General features: G+C 39.9%; 1 protein-coding gene across 1 annotated transcript in view; it reads left to right on the top strand.

Moving 5' to 3' along the window:
- The first annotated feature begins 4,735 nt into the window (after positions 1–4,735).
- The window catches only part of suclg2 (succinate-CoA ligase GDP-forming subunit beta), an 88,503-nt gene continuing 68,148 nt past the window's right edge, over positions 4,736–25,090 (top strand). Inside the window, exons 1-2 of the mRNA XM_036531080.1 lie at positions 4,736–4,890; positions 21,908–22,049. Of these exons, the coding sequence (XP_036386973.1) occupies positions 4,807–4,890; positions 21,908–22,049 (226 nt within the window). The 5' untranslated portion in view covers positions 4,736–4,806. The remainder of the gene's footprint in view (positions 4,891–21,907; positions 22,050–25,090) is intronic.

The raw sequence follows: 25,090 nt of genomic DNA, 5'->3' as shown, positions 1-25,090 counted from the left end.
AACCCTGCCTTAATACAACATGTTCTTAACAGTGAGAAAAGGCTTAACAGAGATGTGTTGCTTAGAGAACAATCTAGACCATTCATAAAAGTTGGGACTGTTGTCTATACCAGTTTGCACACTACACATTTGAATGCATCTTTAGTAGTACAGGTAACAACAACCAATGAACTATTGTTCATCAACTGGATTGTTGCATATATAGCACAGACCCCACTGGTAAAATGGTTTATGACAATTAAATCATGAGGGAGCATCAAACATTGAAATTCTAAATGGGAAGAAAGAAGAAAGCAGATTGCGTGTAGATGCATGTTTGTGAAGGAAACTTTAACCTTTGATGCAGACAAATAGCCTCCAAATGGGATGTGGTTTGTTACTGGAACAAATTACTAAAAAAAAGGAAGGTTTATTGCTAAGATGTACAGAAAATATGGGATGAACTCAGTAACAGCTCATGACACTTTTTCAAGTATCGTCACATTATTGCTGGACACTGCCCCGCCAGTTTATGAGAATATGCTACATTTACCGAAATCCATTTCTTTAAATTCTGAGGTCTTTTTCAAGGGGCCACAGATTCCAGGACAATTGTCCTCACCTTCCAATGGAGTACAATACAATACAAGGTGGATTGAAAGTGTGGGTAGCAGTAACAGTAGAAAGGGTATGAAATGGAGGTGCACTATTGTTCGTATCTGAATATGTCTTTTCTTCCTGGGAACAATGTGGAGCTGTCTGTCAGAGTAGCAGAGACAGAACCTGTGGCCATAGTCTCATGTGGGGTGGAAAAAATACAGTAAGTTCCTGTGACTTGGGAAAGGCTGGAGAAGGAGTGAACTTTACTGATGATACAGCGAAGCTGCACATGGACAAGGATGTCCATACATTGACAGCAGGGGTGTGAGAGAAAGTGACAGCGTTCATCGTCATTGTCATAAATTATTCAAACATTCACCTCAGAATGTGAAGTTATTATGACACACACCCAGGTTCTTCCTGTTCCCACACACTGAGTCCTGCCCTACAAAAGTGACAGACATCTCATGCAATGACAAAATGTGCTACCTTAGAAATATTAACTTGATTGATTTGAGAGACGAGTCCAACAAGATAGTGGGGGGTAAAATCCGAGACGCATTTTCCATCAGAAAAAAATGTGTGGCAACTCACTTAAAATGTGGCCACCCACTAAAAATGGAAAACTTAAAATGACATGAGAAAGCATGGATGAGAATGAATGAGACACCAGTTATGCTACACTGAGTACTGTTTCCCACTTGAAAAAAGTTCAAAAATCCTAAATGATGGCATCAATCTTTTTTTCTGTAAGGTAGTTGTGGTGTATTGAATGCAACCATAGCAAAAACTACAACAGTGATGGTGTATAAACAGTTCCATTTAATATGTGTATGAGAAGTACTTGATTGACTGCTTAGTTTATATGATGTAATCCTCCTGAGTAGAAATGACACAGCTCTGATGTCCTTCCCTCTCATTGTTCCTGCCTGTGATTAAGATGACTAATGACCAGCAGCTCATTACTGAAATAAAAGCCGAACACCAAAACCTTCACGGGGGGGGGGGGGGGGGGGGGGGCGGGGGTACATAACTTGATTTAAATTAACATTACATAAAATTTAAAATAAAGATCTAAGTGTATGTTAGGACACAACAGTAGTTATAACCAAATTTGTAATGATGCTTCCCCCGCTCTGTCTAAAGGCTAGAAAAACAGTATGGAATAAATTGCAAGCAAATTGGTCACAGTTTTCCATGATACAGTTTTAATATATGCACAAATCAAAGCTGGAAATACATTTTCATGGAGGAGATTTGAAAATATGACAGAGAACAGCAAACAAATCTCTGTGTTGTACATTAACTCCACCCCCCGCCCACCCGTCTTCAATGCTGCTCAGTTCATACTGATCATTTACAAGCACACGTCTCTCGCTCTGTCATAATCTCTGCTTTTTATGACAAGTTTGCCCTTTTTGCCCTTTAAAGATCTTGAAGTAATGAGGGCTTCAGAGGATTATGGCAACGATTATTTCCTTATTCAGGGGACCTCACATCACATAATTTCTCCAAGAGCTGAGAGGAAGCAGCAGGTCTTAAGCCCAAGGGTACTGAGAAAATCAGGCCATACAAACTAAAACGCAAACATGCATTACTGCACATTGTACTCATTGTTTACTGTATTTCTTGATGGCCTACCTGCACAGTTTACATATCCCTTACTGGGGTTTAGAGCTCAGCCAAATGTAATCAATGAATGTGGATGCTGCCTGTTGTTTGTTTTTTAAATATTCCATGTTAAACTGTAGAGGGAAATTTTCGATGGCAACATAAGTATCACTAGCATTTTTAGGAGAGAATCAAATTTCTATGATAAGCAATAATTTGCCATATAAGTGACTGTGCATTAACCACTATATCATACTGTTCCTTAGCAGTCCAGCATCCAAATTTATCCAGTTAGGGGTATGGAAATGATAATGTTGCACTTCACACTGACAGGCAACATGCAATATAATTTTCATATAAACACAGCTGTTATGTGTTTAATCCTCAGATATTGTGTGATGCATCAACCATTGCTTTAGGAAGTGCTTAGAAATAACTGTTTTAAAACTTTGTGAGAAATTTTAGAACTTTAGCATAGTAGTGACTATAATGAAAAAAAAATCTAACAGTCTATGTAGTCTGCTATACAGGTTTTACTGTTAGCAACAAAATCTAACACTCCAACTCAAATTTAAAGTGGAATTATTAATGCAATTCCCACACCCACAGGAAGTAAAACTACATTCACAACTTCAAATCACAACATTTTGGAAATAGCAAGGGTTGTTCTCATTTGAATGATTGAGACAAAAATAAAACAGTACATTTGATTTATAACATAACAAGAGGCTATCAGTATTGTTCCCTAGCTATTTATTGAGTTGTTGGCCCTCTGGATACATAGGAGAATCTCAGTTTAATACCTCTATTATCTGGACAACCTGAGCATGACAGTTTTCACAGGCAAGACAATTTTCTTTCTTTTTTTGCTTTAGGCAAAAGGCACACTGATCATCCCTTTGATTGAAATGTATTTAATTTCAAAGGACTAGGTAAAGGCTTTGGGTATTACATTAAATAAATTATACAAAGTAAAATTATGAAAAACTAGCTCTCATTATTTTATTATATTATTATCCCTTTATTGTTAATGCCATTTGGCAATGCCAGCACCATTGCAGTGCATGCAAAGGAAGAGCTAGAGCAAACAGTAGAATAATGCATACTCCATGGATATAATCAAATCTAGAGAGCTGTATCGTTGGAAAGTCTGCTGAGAACAATGTTGGTGGGTTCTTTACTGCACCATTGAGAAGCTAGAGAAGAAATAATTCCAGAAATTGCACAAAATGACAGACACAGTTGTCCTCCAAGCTCAAAAGCAGTGCTGAAAAATACCCTGAACATTAAACTTAATGCTGGGTCTCATAATCATGCTTGTTTCAAGTTCCAAACCACCACAGAATGTACGGAGTGTATTTCATTTATGATCCCTATACCCTTTATGAAGAAATATAGTGCTAAGGTTTGATTGGTAATTGTAATCTTTCTGAAGGGCGGGCTACATGTATGCCTCTGTGAAGACTGCTGCCAACCAGTCCTCTATTCCTCTGCCTACAGAAAATACTAATGGAAACACTGTGTAATTCTGCAGCACTAGATGATGTAGAGGATGAAAGGAAGCTTGAGGGGAATTATAGTTTAAGAGACAGGAGCCCAAACTTAAAATAGAGGTAATCAAAAAAAGGGGTTCCAAGTGGGTATGAGCAGAAATAGGAAGCCAATGAGAGTAACCAAGAAATGGAGAAACATTACAGAAGCTAAGGAAGAAAAAGGACAATATCAGAAGCTGAGTTATTTGTTTCAGATGCTAGGTAACATACAGTGTATCGCATAATGGGCTGATGTAATCACTGTTAAGCATTTACCAGAAGCATGAATTGACTACAAGCCTAGTCAAATAGAAACTAAATAATAATTTTAAAAATATATTGAATGTTGTTTATGTTTCATCACAATATTTAGAATATTGTGAGAAACTACATCGACAATATTTGATAACTACTAAGGATATCAAACACTGTCAATGCATTTATATGTCACACAGTTTACTTATATGTTGATCTCACGGGTCTGGTTGTAAGCACTCGTTTCCTAACCACTACAGTTGCATGCCATGATGCTTTGTGACAAGGTGCAGATGACAGAACCTTAAAATTGAATTTGATATTTAATTTTGGCAGGACTGGCATGGCAATGGAAGGCACACAAAAGGTCCACTTTCTTCGTCTGTGTTTAGCAACATGCTCTGCATTTCCTATAAAGTTTTAAAGTGTGACCGCGACACTTTTATAATCAAATATGATGAAATACAAGTTATTTCATCATAACCACACACAAGGTCTACATATTCTTGAACGTCTTTTTTTTTTTATTATTTTTGAACTCTTTCAGGGGACAGTGTTGTACTTTAATACTTTACGGTTGTCCCTGCTTCATGGTGCTAACTCTAACAAGGTTGTCCTTGGCTGGGAAAACGAAAGCAATATCCCGCTTGATGCAACGTTTGTGGAGGTGCTGGTGGGAGGTGAAGTATACGGTGGTTTTTAAGCACGAGCCAAGCTTCCTTGTTGGACTTCACCTCCCGTCGGCACCACAGGAACATTGAGTGACACTCATACCTCTTCAGCAGTTACACGCACATGTTTCACTCAGTTCACTCGCTTCCGGTTCATCATGGCGGCATCCATGGCTTCACAAGCAATAGTGAGAGGTCTACGTGGATCCAGCGCAAAATACTTGTTTTTCAATAAAAGCAAGGTAACGTTACTGATTTCAGTTACTTATGCAGATACTGATTTTTTTTTTTTTCAGTATGAGTATGACTGACATTACAGTATTACGATGTCTGTCAGCAAGATGCTAGAGTTTGTACAACTGTCATTGGAAAGTTGGAATTGCAGATGACTGATAGTCATCTGCAAGATAGCTACCTCGACCACGCATCAACTCTGAAAGTAGTAACAAAGTTAGCTACCTAGCTAGATGTTGATTATCTCAAGTTTCGTTTGGTAGTACTGTCACTAAGTTATGCATATTGGTAGCTAGCTAATTACTTAATTTCTGACTTACTTGCTGGCAAGTGGTTTGTGTAGCTGCATTAGAAAAAGTAAAGAACGGGCTTTACAGGTGGGTAGCCAGTGGCAACCTTGTTTGCTAACGATAAGTAGCAAGCTCCTCTTTAGCATAAATAACAGCTAGTTGGTGAACTTTATAGTCAGGCATTGAGGTAACCTGCTAGTTACTTGGGGTCATACCATTAAGCCAGTTAACCATATTTCAGTTAGCTGGCTATTAGTTAAACCTAACAGACCAAAAGACATTGAGAGAGTTAAATAGCTGAATTACTACCTAGTTAGATAGCCAGCCAGCTCGCGAGTCTGGTCGCATGCTGGTGTGTTAGCGATGTACAGTTAGCCTGAATAGGTCTTTGTCATGTGACAACATGTAGCTTGTGAGGTTATCTACTATTCCAGCTACCGTTAGGTATATTATTTGCCAGTGGAGGTATATTTGGTGGCTAAAACCTTTTTATGGCTGTTATAACATCTGTGGTTTTTATTCTTTATTTTATGAGGTTATATTACTGTGCCTGGACTGTCTTGCATTAAGCACACAATGCTAATCCTTTGCTTCTTAGATATGATTTGCCATGGAGCTAGCTAGGTAATTTAGTCTAGTTAGCTTAACCTTTTGACAAGTGCCTTAATTATAAATGTCTATAAATGTACCTTTGGTCTTGAAGTGGACTTTTTTGTATAGTTGGCTAATCATTTGCTGGATAGCGTTTTGAGCCAGTAGTTTAAAGGTCATTGTAAATGTTTGAACTTTATCCTTCAGAATGGTTGCTTGATAAGAAAACCCTTTCTTCTCTACCTTTAGAATGTTGTTGAACTATGCCAACGTGGTGGGAAGAAAGGCTTGCAACAGAATGCAATGTGGAAGCTGTTGAAATCCATTCTGTACTCTCATTTTGAATTGTACTCCAATTTCTGCAGTTCCTGAAGATCATTACATCATCCTCAAATCTACAGAATTGTATTAGTTGTGCAAGCTTGTTACATTACAGAAATACATTCCAGTCTATCATGTGAGGCATTGTGAAATGTGCCAGATTGCACTGTTGATTCTTGAAGCCATGACATAAAGAATATGGCTTGATGAAATAAAATCAATCAGATATAAATGCCGGTTATTGTAAAAGAGTGAGAAAATGGCATGGTGGTATATGACTGCAATAGCAAGGACCAAGTTTCACCATTGGAAAGTGAATGGTTTGTAAAATGAAGTCAGCATAAGGTTAAAACGACTACATTCGAAATGAAGTTCCAATTAAAGAAAGTGGCCAGATAATATATCAAATGTGAAAGCAAATGGATCGGATGATAAAAGCAGAATGATAATGAATTGTATCCAGGGTTAAAACAACTCATCATAGACGTGTGGATTGTTTTGTGTGCTTTTACATTATTTGAATTAAAAACTGAAGTTTGTGTAAGAGAAGGCGTAGGAAGAAGTACATCATTTGTACTCCCAGCTGGTCTGTTTTGTTTGGTTTGTTTTTTTTTGAAATGGAGAATCATCAGCACTTAAATATGAAATGTGCTGGATAATTTTAGACTTTGAGTTGGAATTTTTTTTCTCCCATTCAGTACATGTTTCTACATACAGGCGACCTTTCATGACCATCCTGAAGAGAATGATTCTGTAACTTTTACCATGGCTTTTACCCGGCACAGAGTCTGTCACCTGCCTGTCACAGCTGGTATATTGTGAAAACTTTGGTCTGTAACAGATCCGATCATATATGATGCACATTATATACTTACCAACAGCCACACTGCTGTAAACTCAATAATTATTTTTAGAAGCGACATTTACTTGTTTGAGACTTAACAGGGGTTTTAGTTTAGACAGTAGGCTAACTGTCAGTATTAACAATATTCCAAGGTATTTATATTTGAAAATTCTGATGAAAACAGATGCAAGTCATGAGCGATGAAAGTGGAAAGACCCTTCTGAATTACAATACATTTTACTGCAGTTTGGATGACTGCAGTTCTTGATACCAATACTGTGGGCATGGCAGAGCTGTTGATACTGAAAACAAGCAGCAGGAGCCAAAAGGGAGCACTGCCTGTCGCTGGTGATGTGGACTTTCTGAATGTTTTCTCTGCTTGTTTGTTTTCTCTGCTTGTTTGCTTTTCACTTTGAGCATGGCGGAGGTTTTGCACAATCCTGTTGGTTTTGAGAGCAACCATTGGGGATAAAAAAAAGTAGAAAATAAACTGAACATACACAGTTCATGGTTGAAACTTCCTCTAGAGGCAAATCTTTGTTCCTGCTATAAGGGTTTGCCAGTCAGTGAGTGAGGGACACTCTAGGGCTGTTTCCCCTGTCAGAGACAAAAACAAAGCCCACTAAGCAGGAAATAGATGTTGCTTGACACACTTGTTTGCTGTTTGCAAATGTGCCCATACAAATGCTGTAGCCCAGTTAGTGTTGTTGGTTGTATCATGCTTGCCGTTGTGTTAACTTTAGTGTGTGGTAGCCTGTTTGGCCAAAAAAAGCACAGGCTGAAAAGCGGCAACGGCAACAAGTAGTTACGTAGATTTAAATGATGTTGTTGTTAAAGTATATCATTAAAGTGCATAATTATTCTTATGGTTATTATTTAGATTATTGTAATTGTCATCAACCTCAGTGATTATGCAGGTTTAATGATTATTAGTATGGTTGACAGGTCAAGGGATTACACATACCCAAACCCTTTTAGCCGAGAGTTATGAGTGCAGGACAGTATCGCTTAACCTCCCTCATTTTGAACCTACAACCCTCTGGTAAACTCATGCATAGACCGTTGTTGCAGACCTGCACACTGGTGTATGCATGTTCACTGCTTTGAAATCTGCTATTGTATTCTCTGTTAGTGCTTGGTAAGCATATATTTTCATCTTGTCAGTATAATGAGGTATTGGGGGTAGGAGCTGGAGACTAGCTTCATCTATCTAGAGAAGCTTCAGATAATGAGGTTGTACACAGTGCCAAATTGTATTAGAGTGCATATCTTAATTGGAGAGGTGGTCATGCCTTTTGAAAGAAAGAGAATGCTCTTTAAAAGAACAATTTTTGATGTATGAATGGTGTATTAGGACATTGCTAAACCTCTCTCCAAGATCATCATCTAATAGACTCAGACTCTGTGGATATGACTTTTTTCTCTGTAGATAATAAAACTGTGGAAGTATTTTTGAAAGCCCTGGAAAAGTTGATTATTTTCACCAGATACGTTCTTTGAAAATCATATATCAAGACACGGAGGATGAGAAAGGTGAACTTTTTTTTCACCCAAACTGTTACTGGAAATGGCACTTGGTAGCAATAGTTGATGGCAATGTGTTTAACGTCTGTGTAGATTATCAGTGATCACACAGGCCTGTATTAAAAGTGTGCCAACATCAGCATGCTTGACAGATGCCTCGAGGCCTGCAAGCTTCAGAATAATTGATTGGTTTATTTAAGGACTGCATTAATTTGACTTATGCACCACCACACTGTTTTAAACTCCAGTGCTGAGATTTTAGTCAGATGCTACTCTCAGGCAAGTTTTGGCTCAATTTTTTTGATAGATGGCAGCTTCCCATATGATAAGACTAATGAATTCTTAGCTTCTTGTCACTTGTATCATTACACATTTTGGTTAACTGTGACTGGCATTTATCATGACAGCAAAGACCACAGACTCAGACAATTCAGCTGGAATGCATTTTGTGAGGGCTTGTCAGTAACAATGCGTGGAAGATGGAAATACCTCAGGTGGCGTTTTCTTTGCTGATAATTGATATTGCCATTATCCTCTCAGGGTAGTCATACAGTCCTCAACTCATAATCCTCTGTTCATTAGAACTGTACAGTACGGTCATTTATACAAAGTTTTCAGGTCTCCTGTCAAAGCCTCATGGTGCTACAGTTCCCCAAATCATTTTGAAACAAGGAGACTGTAGATTGTGTCTCAGTCCTGAATATTTAAAAGGGGGACTCCTCTGGCGCGAGGACTTCAAACACTGTCAGGCGTCCCCATCTGTCTACAGCAAACATGAATTTACATTTTTCCCCCCCCGCAAGGAATACAGTCTACCAAGTTAGCTGGATGGATTGGAATAATGCCTCAGTAGAGGTTAATCATGCTCAGTATTTGGCAGAAAAATAAAGTATAATGTTGAACGGACTTGTTTGTCTGTTGTGGTGCTAATAATAATATGAATAATAAGATTAATAGCAGCAATCAAAAATGGCCCCTTCTTCACCCTAAATGTCTTCACACACATTCAGATAGCTGGTATGAAGCAGCCCAGTGCATGCAGTCCAGTGTTAGGTGATGCTGTTTGTTGAATCGTAAGAAATTATACTGGAGTTAAATTACTAGATGCTCATCCACTGATCAAACAGAAAAAATGCATTGGACCTGCTCATTGCCAGCGATCTCCAGCTGCAGTAGCTAACAATTTTCATTATCTGTCTAGCAGATGCCCTTATTGAGCGTAACTTGCATAGTTAACGTATCCATATCAATAGATAGATTGCAGGTTTACTAGAGCAGCTCAGGTTAAATACCTTGCTCAAAGGAACAACAACCATGTCTCTGGGACTGAAACCTGCAACCTGGTGGTTGTAAGTCGCATATTTCAGAGTCCAAACCAATATGCCGTGGTCAAAGTTTATTCTCCACCGTCTAAATCGGTACTCCACCAATAGCAAAACTGCACAGGCCAAAGCAAAACTGCACACTGCAAACTGATACTCTGCAATCCAAACTGGTATTCCTTACTGCTCTATTTGTGTAGAGCCCCCACCTAACCCTCACTGTACCTTATCCTCTTCCAGGCCTGACTCCTTCAGTAGGGTTGGCTAATGAATTGCCTTATTAACCCTGTGGATGGCTGAGCTTATATGTGCAGAGAGTTGTCTCCTGTGTTCGTCGTCTGTCTGCAGCAGATTAGTCCTCTGGAGACCTGCATATGATGTAATTCATAGGGCTCTGTATTCTGTAGAGTGCACTTCTTTTCTCAGCCCCATAGCTCACTGCTCCTGCACACCGACTTGAAATCTGCTCAAACCTGTTGGCACTGCAACATGCCATTGTGACACAAGTACCAAGGGCTTTCACAGGTATTTCTCTGCTTTGGAGCAAAAGAGAAAAATCTGCCGTTTTTTTTTCTACAGAAAAATCAACGGAAACAGAAAGGACTCAAGAGAGCTCAGCATCTTTGAAAAATCTTTTCCATGTGTTCATTTGTTGGAGAAGGAGGATTCCAAGGGGAAGAGCTCCTTTTCATTACAGAGGTTACAATGTAACAGTTAGCCTATTGTACATGATTTGTGAAAATGATGATTCAGAACCGGACTTACACTGAAAATTAAAATTTCAGTGTAATTTTTTTTTTCCCCATTACTGTTAACCCTGTCTATGTACATGTGCATATTTCCTTTTTTTACAAACTGAAATGATTGCTTTTTAAGTAATGTAAAACATTTCATAGTAAATGTACAGTAATTAATGTTATACAACTTAAATTACAGATGTTTAGTTTGATTTTTTTCTGCTACTCGGCATAGCCATTTGTATTAAATTTACAGAAAAGTGAGAGCCTTTAAAGTGTATGCTCCTGGGTTTGTGGGGGTAAAAAAAGTTCGAGTTCAAAACCTGAATAGAACAAATCAATTAGGTGCAATCAGTAGAATGAAAATGTGTTCACTTCTTAAACATTTGACAGTGCCCCATAAGGAAGATTACAGTTAATTAAGTGCGGTGCCATTGGAGGTGTTAATTAAGGACCGTTATTTCAAAGTGTTACGGTACTCAGCTATGACTAGCAATAGGGATTTTTAACCCATGGGGACGCACAGCACACCCGAGCGTTATGAGACTTGGCACAGACGCGCCGGCTACCTGCTCTGCATCTGCTGAGCGCGCTACAGGTTTCCCCAGATAATGAAGACACGCACGCGGACACAAAGAGCGGGACACGGCGCAGAATTGCACAGCACAAGACTATAAGATAGGTTTTTGAGGAACGTATACAGGAACTGAGAATAAACTCTTCCTGTGGTGTGAAATGCTGGGTGCCAGAAAATGGTATTACAGTAATCTGCATTGCATGAAAGAGAAGCACAAATAAGCTGGGGGGTTTATGGCAAGGCTAGATTGTCTGGGTTTTTTTTTTTTTTTTAAATATCACATACTGTCAAAGGAAATCCAAGTCCAAAACCCCACTTTTGAGTCAGGGTTTTTCAGTATTTCACAATTTTCTGGAGAGACTATGTAAGTGTGCAGTACCAAATACTCCTACTACTGTGATAAAAGCTTTTATTTTATTTGTGTCCTCAGAACAGGTTCACGCACATGCCAGCGGTGTTGCTGTGTTCACTGTCTACAACCTGTGACCCAGATTCCTGGAATGGTTCTTGTGAAAAATAAGTTTTTCTCATGTTCTGATCAGGTTTTTGTAAAAGGTAGTGGACATTAAACAGCAAAAGTGCACCCATTGCTGGAATCTTGCCAGTTATGTGTAAATCATTGGCAACTTAAATATTCACGTTTTCAGAATTCATGGGGTTTTTTTTTGGTCTTTGCTCAGCATATGAAGAGCTGGGGCTAATTTGGGCATAGTGGTGCAGATGTACCTTGAACAGCAAGATTTGTTTCTCAGCAGTAAGCAAAATTTCCCCTCTCCCCCTGCTCTGAATCCACTCATAGTTGCCTAACCCCTCATGTAGTTTCTTTGGCTCAATCAATAGCTCAGTTGCAGTTCTCGTCTTCTCTTGTTTCTAGGTTTCTGTACACCCTCCTCATCTAAAAAAAGTCACTTGGGAGACCTTGAAAGGACATTTATCATTTCAGATCCTCTTTGGAAAACATTTGATTGGAATTCCTTAAGCTCCACGTCCTCAGCATAAAACAGCTTCAGGTCAATGAAGATCTACACATCACCCTTCATGAATATGCCAGCAAAATAGCTTTTTCCCCTTGTGGAAAAAGCAGCTGCATTATGTTTTTTTTCCTTTCTAAAAGGGCTCTTTTAAAAATCAATTTATATGTATTGACGTATTGAGTTTTCCTCTCTCCCAGGTTTCTAATGGAGCTGCAGTCTGTCCTCTCCCTGAGACATGCTAATGGTAATAGCTGCTGCAGTATAATACGGAGTACAGTACATTAAAGGCTAATTCCACCCTCTTAAAAATGGAGCTGTAGCTTTTTTTCTCTGCAGGTCTAGGATCTGGTTAACATTTTTGTTCCAAAAAAAGTGAAGCAAAGGTAGGCTACGTAGTTTAGACCTCTGAATGTTGAATGTTAAGGACTGAATGAGTGATGGATTCAGTTTCCTTCCAAGTGTCCTCAGAAAAGGATATTGATTTTTTTTTTCTTCCCCCTGCCTTTAGCACAGATATTCCACTTCATCCATCAGGGTCCATCTAAACATGCCTCACAGTATTACAGCTTAAGTGAGTGTGTGGAGGCAGGATGTCTGGACTGCATTTCTAACGCAGTCCAATTAGTGACGTCACACATCTCTCTGAGTCACGTCCTCAACTGTTCTTAGACCATGCAGGGTTTTAGGAGAGTGGACAGGTTGACAGGGAAGGGTGCTGGAGAGCTGAAAGAGGATGGTGCAGGACAGGAGAGGGAGGGACAGGGATGGGTGTAGATTATAGAGACTGAGAGGGGTATAGGAGGGAGGAGCCGGGAGGGGTTAGAAGAGATGAGCTGATAAGTGTGGAAAAAAGGAGGTGAAGGCTCATATGTTGTAAGCAGTCACATGTTATTGCAGTACCATCTTGAAAGTGTACACTCCAGAGGTAGACTCATTAAGCGTGTGAGGAAAATAACTTGGACTGCCACATATCTGTTAATTCAAATAAAGTATTTGCTGAGTGAGTGACAGGTCGCTAACAGAAGAGGAGGCAGTGAGAAGTTCATAACGTACACCTCAGTGCCGCTTCACAGCTGCTTATAGGTTTTTTCAGCGAATTTGACATTTCTTGACCTTTGTCTCAAAATGAGGACCTATTGCAGTGTAAATTCCCATGGTGAATAATAATGAGAGATGTTTGTCCTCATAATGAGCGGAAGCTGGTTGCAACACTGCGTGCCGCTTCCTTGCGTCTGGTTCTTGTGATCCTAAGACGCGCAGAACTCTTCAGATGGTGATGTGACTGCTCCCTTTTAGCCCTCTCACGCGGACAGCTGATAATTTGTGTTTTTCTGGAGCAACGAGATTCTACATGTACCTAACATGAAAAGGACATACCTTTTGATATTGGAGGGCAAAGGCTGTCAGAAGTGGACGTGTCATTGGAGCTAAATTGGCCTTGGGAAAATGTGAAATAAGTTCACTTCCCCCCATCTGGCATTATCTCTACATCTTTGTCCCCTTCAGGGTGACTGGTTATTATGCTTTTTTTTTTGTACTTATTGTAAGATGGAGATTTCTTTAATGAGAGCAGGCTGAATGGAGTGCCATTTTTTTTATCCTCAAGGATCTGCAATGCCCAGCACATCTGAATTTTTATATTCTGCAGAAAATAAGATGATTGCCTTTCAGTTGCTTTGTTGGTTGTCAGTTTAGCTTTTCGGCTGAAAGCAAGGCAATCTTTTTCTTGTGGTGCATTTTTATTTCTGTTTTCTATGTTAAAATTCAACATATTCTCTTTTGTATTATATTGTATTGTATAAATTCAGGGTTATATACATAAGCACAGTGTAATTCAGAAGAAATCTGTAAAAACATTCATATTTGGGATATTATTAACTGCTCATGATTAGTTTATTGACGGTCTACTCAACCTCACTTAACACTACTGAACACCTTTCAACTTGGGACTGATGTTGCTGTATTGCTTAAACATTTTCGCCTTGGAACACATCATCATGTGGTCAGCTCTGACACGCTATTGTTGATACAATATGTTTGCTTTCTTAATATTTTTTTTCTGTTATTCCACATGTTCAAAGCAATAGGCAGGTCATGCTGTTCACATGTTGCTATTGCACAGATTCTCCAACCCTATGAGATGCTCTCTTTGGATTTGAGGCTACAGCCAACGGCCAGACATGGTTTCCTGTTTTGAAACTTGGCACTAATTATTTGAACACTTTATTGTATCTACACATTTCTTGTAACAGCCTTGTGCTCACAGCATTTTTTCAGCATATTGGCCTAGCCTAGCCTAATTAATTACTTTTCAGTTTGTATTGAGTTGTTTAACAACTCCTGAATCTTTAAACTTTGTTGTGATGAAAAAATTCATGGGGCATTTTTCCAATTAGTACAGCTGAAAACTGAAAGGATTAATCTTCCAAGCTAATGCATACAGATAATGACTAAAATGTAAGGCACTGCTTTCCTATCTCAGAACGCTAGACCCATGTGTTGTTCTGACATTTTACTTTCCCTGCCGAATGTCATCCGAAATAGATGCTTGCTAAAGGCAGAATGATACCACACTGAACGTTTTGGTTGCAGACCAGGCAGTTGTTTTTAAAGCAATACAGGATATTTGATTATAGAGCAATTCACTATATGGCTCTGCTTTGTTTCATACAGCAAGACTTGCACTTGACAATCTTAGAAATACAATTAAGGCTGTGTTACTTAATACATGATGTTCTCAGAATGTTTCTCTGATTTTCAAAGTTAGCATGGGGATCTTGCTTGGATTGTTTCTTGCAAAAAAATTATGAACAGCAAAGTTGGTATTTTTCCAGTTACAGCATTAAGACTTAAACTATTGTGCTGCCGAGGCACCGTACACAATAGCAGAGACAAGCCCACAGGGTGAAATCATTGTATATTCTCCAGTATGTAATTTGCTTAGCTCTGAATAATGAATTATTTTGCTCCTGGTCAATCACTCTCAGGGAAGAGGAGCCCTGAGTGAGAGGGGATTCTGGGTTTTGCCACGGAGATTGTAATCGCTGTTGAAGTGCCGCCTCATGCCGCCGCCTCGGCAGCAAGTTTTGGCGGGGGGAGGGAAAGAACCTGCGCAGTGATGCATACCCTCTCTCCTCCGTTAAGTCTCCTTTTCTAATTTTAATGTGACGAACTATTGTTTTTCATCTTTTATAGCCTCACTGCCAGGAAACATTGTCCTTTTCATTTTCAGAATGTCTGGAGCTCGTTCGTCACTTTTTAAAATTTATGAAGAACGCTCGCACACTGCTCTGCTGAAAATGCCATTTATGCGAGCAGCATTTAACCATGGCCGCAGCTTGTTTCCAGAATGCCGCTGAAAATAATTACTGTAAGCTGAGCATCTCTGGGGGGCGGGCGGGCGGATGCTTTGCCCTACCACGGCGGCGTGTACCCCATCCTCTAGGGGCACGGCTGTGTCAGTTATTGTGTATGTATTTATGAATTTTTTGTTCCCTAAATTACTTTCATATTAGCCTGAAAATGTTGATACTGGCACAAATGCGCCCTGCGACTGTCTCTGGCTCCGCTAATGAAGCATTGCAGCAGCAGTGGGTCACCAGGGGGTAGTCATAGCTAGGTCACTCTCATCCCCTGCTTCCCAGGGGGACCTGTGTGGTCAGTGAAAAAAACATCCATCGCTGGCCTGAGCGCCGAGCTTACACGCAGTATCCTTGGACGCTGAGGTGAATGGGAAATGGGAAGAGGAGGGCCGTCGCTCGGCCCCCGCCCCACGCTGCTTCTGCCTTACTCAATGCGAAGAGGTGCCAAAGGGGTTTCTTTCCACAGGAGCCTTGTACCTGTGCACTCTTCCAGACCAGCTGCCCTCCCCCTGCTTTTGAACTGTACTGCAGTCAGTGTCAGTGCATTTTCTTTGCCTTTGCAGACTAGCGCTCTGCCGGCTTCGTTAGGGCATGGCTCATTGCATCCCTGCATTAGTTTATGATCATTTTAGCCATAATGTGTCCTCTGTTACCTCTGCGCTCAGGTGAGCAGAGTCCACATGATGATAAGTAAACGTTTGGAGGAAGCAGGCCTACTTTCTCTGAAACTCTCCTGTCAAACAGAATTGAAGGGTACATGGTATTTTAAGACAATGGTAATTACAGTGTTGAACGTGCGTTTGAATTTACCAAAATGCAAGTATTGGCCAACATGGAGTATGTGTACAAACTGTTAGGCTGATCACAGATGGAGTGATCAAATACGCGCATGACAGTAGCAGTAGTCTATGTGGGTCTCCGTGTTCCGTAAGATAAAGTGCTATCCATATATTGCGGTTCTTTTTGTGCCTGGAGGGACACCGCCAACCCTATTTCATATTCAACATTTGTTATTTTTGGAATTGTTTGTTCGGTGACAGTGGGGTCTCCGATGATTCGTTTTGAAATGTCTTTGCTGTTCCGTCTCCTACTGTTCCGCAGGTAATCTGGAGACTTTTTTTCAGATTTTTTTTTTGAGAATCTTCCTAGCACACTGTCTCTGCGGTTGTCATATTGGATTAATCTCTGCCCACTTTTTTTTTTTCATTGCAGTTTCCCAAGAAAGGGTAACTTTGCCAAAATCAAAAATTGTATGTAGTTTCTTAACTTACAGCTTAGTAGGAATGCATATTAAAAGCAAGGAACAGGTTTCACAGAGGTTAAGTCTTTATTTCATTCAGGGAGTTTTTTTCATGTTCTGACATCAGCATGTAGCATGTAGCCCCATCTCTAATGTATGAGGGCTAATAATGAGGCACTTAATTAAAAAAACAAAAGAAGAGACTCCCCACAAAACCATGTTCAGGTAGCTGTTCTGAAACGGTGAAGTTATTTATATTTGATGGAAATGGTAATGTTTGTAAAAAAAAAAAAAAATTCAGCTTAAACTTAGTGTTCTCCATTTCACTTAGTTTCTGTATCTAGTTTCTTCTGTATCTAGTTTCCAGAATGCACTTTAGAGCTGATTGTTTCTTTCCTGCCTGGCTAGTGCTAAAATGAATGCTAACATCTCAGTGAAACACAAACCTGCTTAGCATTTAAGCTTTACAACTTTATTTACAATTATAATACTCTGTCAAGAGTTAAGCTGTGTTTCAGGTCTGTATTTAAGTATATTCCGGTGATCAAGAACATGATTTGCAATTCTCTCAAAAGCTCTGAGAACCGGGGGTGGCAGAGAACATGCTGGATATCGTATGAGTGTTTGATACCATAAAAGTATTTCAAATGAGCTTGTCTTCTTAGTAGTTAAAACAATTATAGATACAGATATCTATTGTAGTAAATATAAGAATCTATGTGAATATACCGTTTGTATATTCCAGAGAGTGATGTGGTACCTGGAGCACAGGTTCTACATCTAAAATCTGCCCAAAAAATAAAAGATTGTCATCTAAGGAACATACCTCCCCTACTGAAATGCAATCATTTTTCTTTAACTGAACACATAGAAAGGGGTATTCCTTTTAAGAAATTTTTCAGTGACACAGCATATGGTGCTGTGCAAAAACATGTTATACATTAAATGCTTTCACAGTTTAATTGTAAAGATCTCTTATTCAAATGTAACATCTTACTCACCTAAAGAGTGAAAACAACAAAGTGTAACTAGAATATACAGCCTACCCTAGAGAAATCTAAACTGTACGATACTGACATTTTTAATTTATTTATTTATTTTGGTTTTCAGTCTCAACTCCACTTCTGTGGCTTCAGGATTTTCAGGCTGTCATTTCAAAAGGCCTGTGAACACCGTTTGAGGGAGCTTTTTTTTTCATGTAGCCCACACTGATATTACAGGGGATCTGGTGTAGTCGGGCCCAAGTGGGACACAAACCAAAGACTTTCTTTGTCAGCTTTCCAGGAAGAGAGTGCAGTCCACTTGGCTGGAAACACCTCAAATGGGTTTCACAGATATAAATGTGCTTCACAGCGCTGTAAAGCTCTCAAATCTGTGGCATAATCTAATAATCTTGAGTGGCGGAGTACCACCACAGTTGGGGGCACTATTTTATGTAGGGCATCAGAAGTTTTCACTTTCGAAAAAGGTAAGCAGGGCAATCGAGTTATATGCATTCAATGCCGTTTTAATGCATTTGTAACACAGCACGTCTGGTAATGAAGTGAGGGTGGCAGATACAGTAGGGGTGCATTGCTGCTTTGTGTCAAAGGAAGGTAACAAATGGATAATAATGTGGCATGTATGGCTACCTAGTGGAAGTAACCGTGAGAGGTATGTCACAAAGGTCATAGCACTATCCTGACAATGAGAGGAGTCTGAGTGCTAATGAAGTTACTCCTTATTTGAAGTGAACAGCAATATTTTGTACACAACACCTGTGAATGCTGAAAATGTCACTCAGTGGAAATGAGCAAGCCGCAGTAAGTGTAAGGGACTGGTTTAATCATGGTCTGTAGTTATAGTCCTCAGGAGCAGGCAGTTAACATATTTAGGAATGAGGTTGTATATTCCTTGGATGGAAGGATCATGAAGTTCCTCGTCTTTCCCTCCAGACGGGGAAATGAAAAAGAAATGGGCGAATAGACTTGGGGAAGTGTGAGCTTTCTGGCGGTCTGTACCGAGAGAATAAACTGAACTAATCATTTCATGCAGTGATTTAGTTTTATAAGAGAGAACTTTGGAAATATAGAAGATGATTTAGGATCTGAGGACCAGCGTTTCGCACCCTTGGTGCAGTGCCATTGAACATGATTGATATAGTCAGGATTTTATTATTGCTCTTTTTTTATAGACTCAAGAACCTTTTTTATAACTCTGTTTTCGCCTGCTTCCTTTCTGCTTGCTTCACCTTGTAGAAATGATTGTTGTTTCACAATGTGGTCATTATGACACACATAGCTCTCTGTCATTAAGCAACCAAGAGATGTGCGGTCATCTGAATTCAGTATTATGGAGCTTTTACCTTGTGTGGTTCCTGTGGGAATTTTGTATCCACTGCTGTCAGATTATCAGCATATTCAGGAACAATATATTTTAACCTGGAGTAGCCTGTTTAAGAAAACATTTTCCTAAGTGAGCATGTAGAGCAATGTATGGAAGTGTGGAAAAAGGAGGTAAAATATGTAAAAGGTAAAACAATGAACATTACTTGTTTGAAAAATTCCACACATCCATATATATATTATATGTATGGATAAAATCATATTTTTTCCTTTAATTTGAAGGCAAAGTGAAAAGAGCGTGTGACATTTTGCAGCCCAGATTGAGTCGGCTCGGAAGGCCGTCACCAGCCCTGGAACACAAAACAAGGCACGCCTCATTACAATTCCCTTATAAATGATGGAATGGCTCCCAACCTCATTTGAAAGTCATGCCATGGCCTTGTCATCTCTCTTGTGCTGTTAAGTCCGATTGCGCTGGTCTTGTGTGCTCTGCGCAGTCATTCTGCCTGTCAAAATTCACTTTTTAAAGATTTACTGTGTCCGTTTGATCAGTTTTTTACACTTTGTAGTTTGAAAAGCCACATATATATATATATAAAAATACACACACACACACACACACATATATATATATATATATATATATATATATATTTGTATATTTACCAGCAGAAATCATATATATTGATGCAGTCATGAATGCTGCAATAGCTAGCTACAGAGTACCTGACCAAGGGTTCGGGATATATTAAACAGTCATAAATTAAATTAATGACCTTCTATGTCATTTTCTTAATGGAAACTCTTTTATGCAGGGGCTTTCTTAAATAATTTCTGCTGTTCCAAGGCACACGGGCATTCTAGCAGCACCGCAGCAGTACATGACGACTAGGGCATGGCTTCTCCAGGAAAGCATGAGAAAGAATCATGCAAAAAAGGGGAAAAAAACTATTTCAAATCTTACCTACAAATTTGCCACCTTGGAGATCAGTGAAGTTGGAGCCCATTAACCAAAACACAATATTTGCCTCTGGAAGGGCTCCACTGCACCTGGGTGTTAGGAATGCAGCCTGCAGTGTCTTAATGAAGACTAAACCTTAGTGCGAGCCAGGCAATGCTTCAGAGGAGCCAGAAGCGATATGCAAATCCACTTCTTCACAGGGTGCAGTCCAGAGAATAGGAAGTCAATAGGAAAGACATACCCCACACATTAATTAAGCATATTAACATCCACAAATTGCTTTCAGTTTCTGTTTTTAGAGGAAACTGTGTTTTTGGTCTGACAAAAGGTAGGAATTTTTTCTCTGACTGTTTTTTGGCCTGTTAGTTCAGAAAACACTTTTTCTAGATTGTCCCTTAACAGTACACCAGACTGTTGCCTTTGAGGTTGTGGTCACAAATGTTGACCATATTTGCAGCCTGACATATGGTTTGCTTAAGGTGTTATCACTGGAGTTATTATAACCATTTCCTGGCCAAACCTACCAACGCCAAGTCTAATGCTCAGCTTTCGCAAGCGTTTTATAATTAGGTATTGTGCTGGATGAGCTAAACTGAAGGATGATGTTTTCAGTTCAGCCTTGTACAGCAGACCAATTATTTGTGTCTGTAGATGATATGTCTGTATGTAGTTATGTCTTATATTTCTTTGGATGGCTTGTGAAGTATTTAGCAGTCTGTTTGATTGGTGAGGCCACAGGTGGCAACCTGTGAGGTCACAGTGCAGGTAAAATAAAATGGAAATATGGGTAATTGTGTTTGTCCAGGACACACCTCAAATGTCCCTCTCTGTTATTTGCTGCCCTTCAGCTCTATTGCTATTCACACCGCCTCCCAGACTGTTATAATGAAGTAGCCAATTTCACTCCTGCTTTCTCTCAGGAGTGACTCAAACCAACATTATTTACTCTCACTAATGTTTATGCCCTTTTGTTTATTGCAGGCCTTGCAGTTTTCCAAATGAAAGAAAAAAAAAAAAACTGTTTTATTCAACGTTTTCAGCTGCCTCTGATTTGTCTCTTTTGGAAACCTTGCCGTAATGGCTTTGTTCTCTTACAAATGGTACACAGCCGATGCACACACTTGGGGTAATGGGCCTGTCTGACGCTCAAAAGAAAATATAACATTAAGGTAGGCTTTTCATATTAAAACTGAATGTCTTTTTAATAGCAGGAACAGCTGGAGTCAACAGCAGCCTCATCTGCTGAGCAAACAGTTTTTAAGCAGGCACGGCCCATCTCTCTCTGTTCCATTACTCTCCATAAAGAGTGGAGAGGAGACCCATATGCTTAAACTCAGGAAGGCAACTCAAAATCAGGTGGTCTGTAAGTCATGCACAGCATCAGGTCACACTCCCTCCCCCTGTTTTTTTTTTACTTTCAGTCTTATGTGCTGGACAGGCAATCTGCGTTATTGGCCGATCATCAGCGGATGAGCGCTACAGGAGCACAACATGCATAAATGATGTACCCCACTCTGGTGTTCTCTTTTAATTTTCGGGAATAACCTTGAGTTCGGCTCAGAAGTATGGGTGGGGGCAGGAGGGAAAGCTGAGATATGAGCGTTTATTCCAATGTTGATAATATATTAATTTGGAAAAAGAAAAAAAGGTCATACACTCTTATTCCAAAAGAATTTCCTTTTATTAATTCATTATGACAGAAGACCCTGACGAAGGCACAGTCGTGTGGAAAATGTTAGTCTTTTGCCAGAATGAATTAATAAAGCAAGTGAGGAGTGTAGTTAAAGAGCATGTGACCTTTCTCTTTTAATATGGATAGTTAAATCAGGCCTGCAGGCCTGTACCTCCTTGCTTAGCGTGTGCGTTCTCTTTAATACATGAGCATGCTGTGGGCTGATGGCTGTGGCTGCCTTTTGAGCGCTACAGGATGTTAACGTTGCCCCTCCTTGCCCCAGCAGTTGGCGCGGGTGAGCCCCAGAAGATGGCTGAACCTGCAGGAGTACCAGAGCAAGAAGCTGATGCAGGACAACGGCGTGACGGTGCAGCGCTTCTTCGTGGCCGACACGGCCTCGGACGCCCTGGAAGCAGCCAAGAGACTGAGTGAGTGGCACTGCGGCTAACACAATAAATTAACAGTTTGTTTACGCGGAGAGATCCGCCCGCGTGCAAACGGCAGTGGCTAATTCCTGCTGATGTGTTATCAAATCCAATCATGTATTTCGCCGTTTTCACGGGCGCACGCTCCTCGTGCGCTGTGAAACTGCTGGCATGATTTGCTTGTTTTTTTTTTTTTCGGGCCTCAGTGTAATCCACGTGACAATGTTGTGAACGTGAAATTGTTTATGAGCTCTTTTGTGATGACTCTGTGCCCCCTGTGTGTGTTAGGCCAGTGTTAGCCCCCCCCCCCACACACACACACACACACACACACACACACACACTTATCTCAGTTTAGTCTTTGGTGAGATTAGGCTAAGATGGTGTAACATCTCTCTCAAAGGCTCACACTCTGAGGAGATGGAGAGCCACATCTGTGTGTTAATGGTGTCAGTACTAGATCTGGCTTATCTGAACCTGTAAAACATACTGTGGTGTTGTTTTCACACATGTTTCATGTATACCACAGAGGATAGTTCTGATTACAGGGTTTCTGACTCATTGCTTCTTTAAAAACTGCTGTCACTTCTTCATAAGGACATTTTTTCCTTTTTATATGGACCACTTCAGGTCAGGCATGTGGTTCTGAAAGGAGTAAATTAAATCATCATTAAATTTTTTGATATTACATTACAAAATTTCTGGGCAGGCACCCTTGTGCAGAGCACCTTATATTTTTAAATTTTATGAATTTGTACTGCTTCTGATTATTTACTGAAACAATTCAGTTGAATCACCTTGCTCAAGAGTACAGCAGCACTGCCCCACATGAGAATTGAACCTGCAGCATTTGAGTTACAAGTCCAGTTCCTTGACCACTACTCCACACTTCTGCCATGTGCAGAAAAATGGCTCTTTCTGTACATGGTGTGAGCATGGAGGCAAATGGAGCCATTGGAGTGGAGAGTATGGAGAGGTGAAAGTCTCAAACAGATGGCAAATTTCTCTTCAGCTGTGGTACTGCTGTGTGCACACCCACTCCGAACACCCTCTTCTGTTTACTTAGCCATGAAGCAATGGACCTGACAGTTCAATTGGAGCTGGGTATCTGGAGAGGCACTTTTGTGGAGGAGCCTATAAAGTGGATTGTGAATGATGCCACACAGGCTTGGAGGAAGAAGGGTATTTGAGGTATGAAGCGGACATGGAGTGTTCGGACCATGGAATCTCTGTCCGCAAGATCTAAAGGGCTCAAGGCTCAGATGAAAATGCTCAAACTTCCCAAGGGCGCAATTCTACCTATTGTGTAATCCTTCCTTCATATTTTATATGTTACGTTTTACATAAACTCAAGTATTGGTATGTGTTTAGGTGTTTTCTCATGTTGAATGTTCATTGAGTGTTCAGCCTTATTTGTGCGTGGGAATTAAAAATAAGACATAATCCAAAATTATATACAAAAACTCATAAGATAGATGCTACCGCTGTATGTTCCCAACATCAGCAACGAGACATAAAATGCCGAGAAACAAGTTGAATTTGGTACTTTTATGTGAAGATCGGTTTGACTTCAGTAAAAATGATCTTGCATCTGTCCCAAAGCTAGCAAGTCTGTGAGTGCCGGTAGGGGGGCTGTATATTCTAGTAGCTCTCTGTGTTGTTAGGTAAATCTAACTGTCAGAGCTGCAAGCGCAGTGCTAGCCTCATCAGTCATGTCTTTATTATGTTTCTGCTGTTTCTACACTGGATTGACTCAGGAGAAAAATACCTTCAAAACAATTCTGTATGTTGCATAGTGATCAGAAGATAAGGGGCATTATTCAAATATAAGGGGAGATATATACAGTTATGAGGTTGAGCAAATAAATGTTAGAAATTAGGTTTGCGACCTTAGATATTAGTTATGTACTTTATATATGCTATTAAATACAGTAAAACATTACAGTCATATAGCACATGCTCTTTGCCACAGCAACTTACATACAGTAGGTTTCAATTTTTTCCATTTATACAGCGTGATATTTACAGAGACAATTGTGGGTACCCAAGGGTACAACAGCAGTGCCCTAGCGGGGAATCGACCCAGCAACCTTTTGGTAACAGGCCCCTGCGCCTTACCACAGTTACACAGTTTGTTATGTCACACTGCTGTATATATGCTAATACTTACTCTCTGTAAAAATGTTTCATTAGAAATGTCAGAGATTATGACAGTTTTCAAAAGCTAGTTTGCTTGCGAAAGCTGTTTACAAAAGCTGTTTTGTGTATTTAGCAGGGAAAAGGTTTCCCCTTGAGATTTTTTTGATAACACAGCCTCATTCTTTGGATATTGCTTTGCTAAAACTGAGTCTTATGTTTTCATCAGGTAACATGTTATGTCATCAAACATGCCTCTGTAGGTTTTTAAGGCCATGTTGATACCTTATCATGTTTAGGCATGAAAAGCAACCCATGTAATGAATATAAATAATGGTTTTCTTTTCTGCATTGTCACCACCTCCCCCCATCATTAGAAAGTCTGGAAAGGATTTTGGCCGTTTTGTACATTATAAACCTGTTGACAGATGCATCTGTTGGCTAAATCTTGATGGATATTCAGTGCAAATCCCTGTAATAGTTTTCTTTGCATCTGTAGGGTATGTCCCCTGTGCCAAGCCTCCTCGCCACCCCCCACCCAACACACACACACACACACACACACACACACACACACACACACACACACACACACACAAAAACCACACATACTGATGGATGAGACAGAGATAGGGAAGCATTTGGCTGGGAGTTTTATCTGGTCTACATGTTCAGGAAGATCGATGAATGCCTGTACTGTGTACACACAAAAACAGCATTTTACGATCCAGGGTCAGTTAAATAAATGTTTTTTTGATCCCTGATCTGTAAGGGGCAGCTTGTCATTGTCTCAGTCTGTCGTATGCATTTTGAATTTGGAGCGACCTAACACACAGCCCTGGAGAGACACATCCATAGTCATTTACCTTCATACAAATGAGGTAGATTGATTGATTGTTTTTTCTTCA

The sequence above is a fragment of the Megalops cyprinoides genome, chromosome 6, assembly GCF_013368585.1.
Source record: "Megalops cyprinoides isolate fMegCyp1 chromosome 6, fMegCyp1.pri, whole genome shotgun sequence".
NCBI classification, from domain to species: domain Eukaryota; kingdom Metazoa; phylum Chordata; class Actinopteri; order Elopiformes; family Megalopidae; genus Megalops; species Megalops cyprinoides.
The sequence above is the reverse complement of the archived record's forward strand: the minus strand, read 5'-3'. Positions and strand labels throughout refer to the sequence as shown.